Here is an 8,659-nt window from a genome sequence, read left to right on the forward strand (position 1 = left end):
GTTAATACAGTTGTATGTACCTGATTGTATTAGCTGATAGCCCTATGGTAGGTTGAACTAGACAAATACAGAAGAAAATAATTCTTCAGATATGAATTATGTTCCTTATTCTACGCTATGTAATAAGGCATGAACACAAAATGACAAAATGCCTTGGACTTGCTTCTATACTTTTATATGGGCAAGTTCAAGGCATTGTCCCACACATACCAAGTAATATTTAATTTTATTATAGATTTGTGATCATTGGCATTAATATATTATTCATGATTCTTGGTAATGTATTTGACACAAAATCAAATGCCTTGGACCTGCTTCTATATTATATATATATATATACAGGCAAGTCCAATGGTATGTCCCTTACATTACCAAATGTTATAGAATTGTATTATGGAATTGTGATGATAAATTGACATCAAAATATAATTTTAATTTACCTTTTTTCTGATTCAATCTCTAGTATGGCTATCAGGGCCCTGTAACAGAAAGCTTAGCAATGGGTTGTATGATTGATTGATCTGTCATACAATCAAATGATTGTTCATCATGGATTAATGGTCAATTGCAAAATAGCAACCAGTTGCTTAATTATCTTTGTGTTACAGGGCTTAGGTTTCAGAGCCCCTCTTAAAGTGTTGGGAGCCCCAAATTCGCCAAAAATTTGATGGCAACATTTCACTTCAATTGTATCATAATGTGAAAGAGGATGTCATTTAAGACAAACTTCTGCAAAGATTTTCCCGAAAAATGTGTTTGAAGACAAATATGGATTAAAAAGAGAGTACATAATTTGTGTTTTCTGTTTTTTTCATCAATATTCAACCTCAAACACATTTGTTTTGAAAATTCTTGTAGAAATGTGACGAATGTGACAAATTAGCTTTGTACTTGCCCATACCCAATATTCCTGTGATGCATATTTTCTGTGGATCATGTTCTCTTTACTTCAGATCCTGATTCCTGTTAGCAATTGGTCCATCCATGACATTTAACATTTAGTAGATTTAGTAGATAACCAAGCTAACATGATTTTATTAACTCCTTTTGCAATACCCTTCACAGTGTAACATAAAGCAGCTTGTGACGGTCCATTGTCTTCTTTTCATAGGAATTTGTTTTTTTGCAAATTCTGAAAAATGTCAGTCTCTGACTGACCCCCAAGGCTTATTAATATTTCTATTATTATACTGCCATTTTGCTTTAGATTTTTCTCGTAAACCTAGCTTGTACTGGCAAGTTATTTCTTACATGAACTGGCCTGAAATCAGTTTGACGATACATGTACCACCTTTTAGTTTGGGTTTGTTTGTTTTATTGCTATAATGTTGATATGTTTTTTTGAAAGAGTTTTCCCATTTCTCCTTCTCATATGAAAATGAGAAGTAAACAGTACTAGACTAGTAGTGTGTGCATTGTAGAAATTATGATTTGAATTTTATTTGTGTTTACTTAAACGAACTACAAACGAAAACGCTGCTTAAATTGCATTGAATGTTGGTAAGTAGTGTATTGAAAATGACATCTTGTAGGCCACGTTACTTCATATAGCATCATGTGCTGTGATTATTAAAAGCAATGTGACTGTTTTTTGTTCATTTTTACTCAAATGAATGCAAGAAAAGAAACTAAATCCATGCAAGTAGACAGGTTGGCATGCATGTTGTTTTTTGTAGGTGTAGTTTTGTATAGAGGTATGTGGTATATATGTATGTGTAGTTAAGTATGAGATTATATATTTTTCTATTTTGAGTTTTATTTTTATAGTATGAATTAGAAAGCGGACTTTGAGGCATGCTAAGTAATCCTACATGTGTAATGTTTTTTTGTTATTGACCTATGAGACTGAGTACGAGTGTTTTATGTCAAATGACACTATGCTAAGTACATATGATGATATACATGTACCGGTATATGATATTTGGGGACTTTTTATTTACAGTTGCTTATACCCTTTTCTATAATTATGTAGTAACTTTATAACAAATTGAAGAGTAATTCCTCTGTTTAGACCTGGAAAAAAGAATATGCATATACATGTATGACTTTTGTACGACACACTTTTAGACATATATGATGTCATTAAATGTGGCCGTCATGAATGTTCTACATGTAAAGCAATTGATGATCATGAGATGACTGGCTTTTTTTATCTTTGATCAAGTATTGTTATCAGTGTACTTCACATATATTTGATGAGTAATTGCATTCCAATATTTCCAGAATCATGAATTGAAATCTATATCAAAGAGGCTTTTCTGTAAGGTATTGTTGCATAGGGGTTGCTAAAGGGATACACTACTTTTAGAGATTGTAAAATCTAGAGGATTATGGATTTTCTACATGTAGTTCAATATTTAGAGGCAAAGAAAAAAAAGGAAAGGAGAAAAAAGAACCAGTATAATAATGACCAATACAAGGGCTAGGCTTCTTGTACTAAGGGCTCCACTTTAACACTTTCTATTGTCTTCCAAATTATGCATCTCATTTATACTTCATGGGTATGGTTCTTGGCTGCTATTTAAATGATGTGGGAAAGTCCATTATGCTTTATATATTCCCCTGTAGTGTGTTGAATTTAAACATGTTTTTCATGCATATTTTAATGTTACCCTTTCATTGAATGGAAAATCCCACCAAGATTTGAATGTTGTACAATTATTTGCACTAAAGGCTTGTTCACATCTGTTTGCATTTACGGTGGGGGGGGGGGGGGGTTACTAAGCAAAGTTTTAGGGCTAGGCTACAAAGGGCTGTACTAAAACTATTTATATCGTCTTCTAAATTATACATCTCATTTATACTTTATGGGTATATATAACAGCATTTAAGCATGCTGCACTTCATATTTGTGTACCGTATCTTATAAACACAGATCAGCGTGTACATATAAGTGTAGGACCATTTATTGCGCAGTTACTTTTTGAAATATCTCCACGGCTACTTGTGATTCATTTATTACACAAACAAACTGCAACATATGTGTACAAGCCTTGGTCTGGATTTAATCTTCTTCTTCTTTTTTCTTCCTTCCTTTTTCTTCTTTCCTTTTTCTTCTTCTTTCCTTCCTGCCTTCCTTCTTTTTTCGTCTTCTATCTTTCTTTCTCTTTTTTCCTTAATTTCTTCTCTTTTTTTTCCTTCTTGATAGAGAAAGGTAAATCATTTTGAAATGTATTCCAATGAAAGATATGCCATGCACAATCTTACAATTGGAAATAGGTTCACATTTCAAAATTTGGCAGTCAGAATTTCATGACAAAAATGTTTATAGGCTATTAGCTCAGATGAAAATTCATATTTCAGCCAGTGTTAAATGTATCAAGTCTAATTCTTAAACTGAAATATCATGAAAACTACTGTATGTGTATTATAAGAGGTGTCTCAATCTACAGACAAGATTTTGATTGGCAATCTTAGAAAGTACTCATCCATCCTTAATGAAATTTCATGGGTAATGCTGTCCTATTGTCTCCTCTACCTAGTGTGAATGAATTTCACAAGGATTTATGCTACAACTGCAAAGTTATGACTGTTTTTGAAAGACGAACCATTTTCCAAATGTTATTAGGAAAGCAGGTTGCATAGCACCAATGCAAAATACGCCATATACCTGTCGCTTCTGCATTTCATGGAAAACCTTGCCATTGAAGCCGTTGAAGTCATTCTAATGAAAATTGCCGTTTAAATATTTTTTATTGAATTTCATTTGTAAAATGTAATGAATATGTATTTAGAATATATTCAAGTACAAGAAACAACATAATATATTCCAAGAATTTTGTTATGCTTACTATTTCGATCATTATGACATGATAAATGTACTGTAGGAAACAAGTAAGTATTTTTGTAAAAGATAATACCAACTGTATTTTTTATTCAGCTATTCAAATGTCTATTTCAAGTTGAGCAACTACCACCAAAAATTGGTTTTAGGATATGCATACCCAGGATGTCTATTAATATTTTTTAATATGTCCTTAAAGTGTCTTCAGATATTTCATTTTATTAGATAAGGCCACTATGTACTATAATGATACTAAAGACATTATAGTCCATGTGTAACACTCATTTTGTAACAAGAATTTAAGTTGATTTGAGGGCTTACCTGGAAATGTCCTGCATCAGGTATAATTCTACACTGGTGCTATTCAACGCTATATCCTATAACTATTAAAAGTCATAAGTTTACAAATATAATCATGATTTCGTTATATCCTTGTGTAATTTACACACATATTAGGGGATAACCCTGCACTACCTTCAAAGTAACATTTAGAGTGGACGAGTTCTTTTTTAAAGATACACATATTTCCAATCAAAATTTTGTAACATGTTTTATGTTTTTTAGACACCCTGTATTGTGTCATATGTATTCATTCTGAATGTATTATTCTTGGCTCTTTTAAAGACTGCCAATTCTTTTGTATAGAGGAAAAAATTGTTCTGATATTTTTGTTTCTTTATGATATATATAAATATACAGTAGGCTTGCGAGTGCACCGGAGGATTGAGGAGTCCTGAAAAGGACTTTTGGTAATCTTTCTTGAGGGTGTGTAGTCCTGTGTGTATAAAGGTATATATAAAGGTATTCGGGTTTAGTATGTAATGCATCCTTGAAACATTTTTTTAAAATTATTTTGACCTGCTCTTCAAATGTACATTTCAGTAATGAAGCAATTCACCAGGTACAACCTGTAACAAAATTGATGATTTAGAAAAATTTCTATAGTTGGCATCATGGTGCTTCAACATTTCTAGTGACAATTGTTCATGGCTTTATTTTGTCGAAGATCCAGGACAAGGGTTGTCATTGGGTTTCAAGTCAAGTTTTGGTTTTTGAAATCTAGGATTGATGTCTGGAACACACATGCATGGGTATCTTGTGGACCGCAGAGCCTTTGTTAGCAGGAACTTGTGTCATACAACCGACACTAAACCTTTCAAAAAAGTCTCAATGCACTTTTGACGACACATAGGCAGTAACAAATATATTGTCAGCCTCAGGTCAAAGTAGCATAAACTTTACGCAAAGAGATATAATTGCCCTTCTGGCCCCAAGCACAAAACATATATTTTGTACAACTGAAAAGAGTAATGTCTTGCTGGAAGTGTGTAAATGTATGGTTTAATACAGTGATGAGTGTCCTTAGGCCAAGTATGAAGTTTTATATGTATTTGGCCTCAGGAATAGAATGTCTGCACAATTGTGAAATAGCAATTGAATTCCAATTTTGGATCAACTCAATTTCATTTGTATCTTTCTTCTTTTCTTGCATCTACTATTCCGAGCTCAAAACACGCACAAAGTGTGACCATATTTGTGACTTTACTTATTATTTTGTACTTAAATCTGTGAAAACTTAGGTGAGTTTGTATATTTGTGCATGTTCTAGCTGGAAGCTGTAGATTTTATTTATCTTGTAATACAGTAATAAATTTACTCTATTCTTAAATATTAAAAGGATGAAAAATGAAATCCAACCTAGGCTGTAGTTCTCAACGTCATTATTTTGTTTGGTGCCAGTGCTCAACACTAAGACTCATGCTCTACATCTTCCACTCATTAGAGTAATTGCAAGAATGAACAGAAACAATCCGAGATCACACAATATAAACAGAGAGCTAAAGGAACAATGTGCAGAAATTTCATACTTTTTTTTCCTTTGTTCTTTAGCTTCAATTTATATTGTCTGATTTCAGTTTTCTGTTCATTTGATTTTGTGGTACTAACACCTGTCTTCTCTATTCTTATCTTTGATTGTATTTAATGTATTCTAAAGATCGTTTTTTAAATATTTTGTCATTGAGAGGGGTATGTTAATTTTCTTCACCAATCAAAATTCCATGGAATATGAACTACATTTGTGAGATGCATGGAATAGATTATCCAATTATCATTGGTGCTTGTGCAGATCCCTTAAACTATAGTTAAATAGTTAGTAATGCACAGAAATTAACCAATGACTTGTCCCACATTAGTTTTATGACAATCAACATACCTCTCAATATAATACATGTAGCATAAAAGATACAGGTATATTTTGTTTCTCAGAATACCACTTCTTGATTCCATTTTCCCTACATACAATTACGAATGCTTTATATTTTGTTTTGTTTGGAGAACATTGTTTATTGCTACATCAAGTTTACTGGCCTGTAACCACACTATACATTTAAAAAGGAGAGAAAAAATGTGCACACATGAATAAAATAAACACACAATAGCAACTACCGGTATGTAAAATATTTCAAGGTTTCAGAATACCATTCCTACATTTCTTTTCTTCCCCTTTCCGACAGTTATGAATGCTATAAAAATGTTATTATTGTTTGGAGAACATACTGTTTGGATGGCAGTAACTATAAAACTTATCTTGCACAGAAATAATTCATATTTAGTGAATGAAGCGACTAAAAACATAAGAATATTCTATGAAAACAGGAGAACATGCTTGGAGGGTTCATTATTTATATCCATGTAAAACTTTATCCAGGAAAAAAAGGTTAATGTCCGTTATCTCCAGTTTCTGTAATGATTAAGAATTGTACACTGGAAAATTGTGAATAATATTTCAATTGATTATTATAAATTTATTATGTACATTGAAATGAAAGGATGATCATAAATAACCTTTAATACATAAATAACTAAATTTACTGAGTGTTTTAATATTAGATCTAGTCATCTTTGTGGTAGTTTCCTGTTGTTTTCTCCTTTAAGTAAGCAATGAGGTCGGCTCGTTCCTTGGTCTTCTTGAGGCCAGCAAAAACCATCTTGGTGCCAGGGATGTACTTCTTTGGATTCTCCAGGTAGACCCATAATGTGTCCATACTCCATGTGATACCTACATGTGAAATAAGAAGAGAGAATGCAAAGAAATGTATCCCATGCAGCAGCTGTTCTGGAAGTATTTTTTTGGGGGGAGGGGGGGGGGGGTCTCCTCTGCCCCAAACAAACAAAATAGCGAGGTATATGTAGAAAATGAACATAAGAACCCCAATACCCCTTAAAAAAAGATATTTATATATATATATATATATATATATATATATATATATACGGTATATTCTAAAATTGTGTACAATTACATTTTCATTTTATCATTACTAATGTATGGACTACACGACTTACTACTGCCTAGTAGTTTAGAAAAATATTCTGAGTAATGAAACTAAATAAACCATATAGATCTATGTCATACATCGACATCCCTAAATCTAGGCCTACAAATACAATGCAAATAATGCCATCCATATTTTCCTTTTCAAGGTAAAGTAATATGAAAACCCCCTCAAAAAATTCTTGGCAAATTATCTATCATCCTGTAGATTTTGAGGTCAACAGGAGAGAGGGCGCTTCACTGATGTCCTAGGTTAATTCATCAGTGTTCTACAATTAGGATTAGGGTTTGCATTAAAAATACATTCTTTTCAATTTAATTCTCGGTCTTCAGAATCTAAAGCCAGTAGTCTATGACCCAATTTTAAATTCATGATTTTGTGTAGATAAACTCTACCCAACCCTCCCTTCTCAATGTTTTGTCTGGTTACTTTTCAAAAACCTGTTCATTCTTACAAAAATGTTTTTCTATTTTAATTGTATGCCAGCTTAGTTTTGTGCCCCGTCCACTTTCACTCACCTTTGTTTACATTTGCATCAGTGTACTTGAAGCCTGCACCCTGCCCAGTTTTCCTGCCCCACAATCCCATCAGGTTGGGTCCTTGTTTGTGCTTGCCACTGTTGTCAATCACATGGCACTGAAGGCATTTGGTCTTGAAGATTTTAGCCCCCTTATCAGGGTCTCCCATAGTTGGGCTATCCTTTCCCATCTGTTGCAATCACAATGAGAGAAAAAAAAGGATTAGGTCTAAGTTATACTGCGACTTTGAAATTATTTATTATTGAAACAAACATCTAGATTATTTTTAGGTTTTAAACTTTTTTTACTAAATTATGCCGCTAAAATTAAAAATTAAAAGAATATTCTTAGATTTAACTAGCTGATCTTCGATCTACGACTACGGAGGAGTCCACTCACTAACAGTTAGCCTCTAATTCCTAAATAGATTGTTTACTGTAGTGTTAGTTAGTAACTAGACCAGTATTAGATGACATAAAGCCTTGGCCCCTCCCCCATGCCCTAGGTCTAGGCCTAGTATTTATAGTAATCTAACTTTGATCTCGATCTAGGCCCTACCAAAATCGTTTGAGCATTCATACCACGGATCAAACTTAATGTTGCCTGTGAATTGTGATTGTAAGTGTGAATGCCATTATAAGCTAAATTACATCTAGTTCATGACAAAATTGTGCAACTAACTGCACGAACTAGATTCTCACAATTAGTGACTTCCAAGTTCAAAGCCAATCGAATTTGTCGGGCTCACACCCAGTGACCATGCATGATGTACCAGTCAATGTCATAATCATATCACCATTCACACTCACGCAGCGTTCTAAATTTAATTTAGTTTCGAAACTTTGTTCCTAAAATTCTCAAGAATAAACTTAAAATGTTGACGGAAAGTTAAATAAATAGATTGGTGGTATGGGCCCGCTTACCGTGAACTAGTAGTATAGACTAGTAGAAAGCTGACAATCCACAGCAAACTTGTTCTTGAAAATCGGTTATTTTCACAAAAAGTCACGTCATCCACA

General features: G+C 33.1%; 1 protein-coding gene across 1 annotated transcript; it reads right to left on the reverse strand.

Moving 5' to 3' along the window:
* Positions 1 to 6,346: 6,346 nt before the first annotated feature.
* LOC575421 (cytochrome c, somatic) lies at positions 6,347 to 8,659 on the reverse strand. Its single transcript, XM_011674046.2, has 3 exons — positions 8,564 to 8,659; positions 7,641 to 7,830; positions 6,347 to 6,845 (listed from the first exon to the last, which is right to left on the reverse strand). Exons 2-3 carry the CDS (start codon positions 7,828 to 7,830, stop codon positions 6,679 to 6,681), a joined length of 357 nt encoding a protein of 118 aa, XP_011672348.2. The 5' UTR covers positions 8,564 to 8,659; the 3' UTR covers positions 6,347 to 6,678.

Source organism: Strongylocentrotus purpuratus, unplaced genomic scaffold, assembly GCF_000002235.5.
Source record: "Strongylocentrotus purpuratus isolate Spur 01 unplaced genomic scaffold, Spur_5.0 spur5_scaffold_19, whole genome shotgun sequence".
Taxonomy (NCBI): Eukaryota; Metazoa; Echinodermata; class Echinoidea; order Camarodonta; family Strongylocentrotidae; genus Strongylocentrotus; species Strongylocentrotus purpuratus.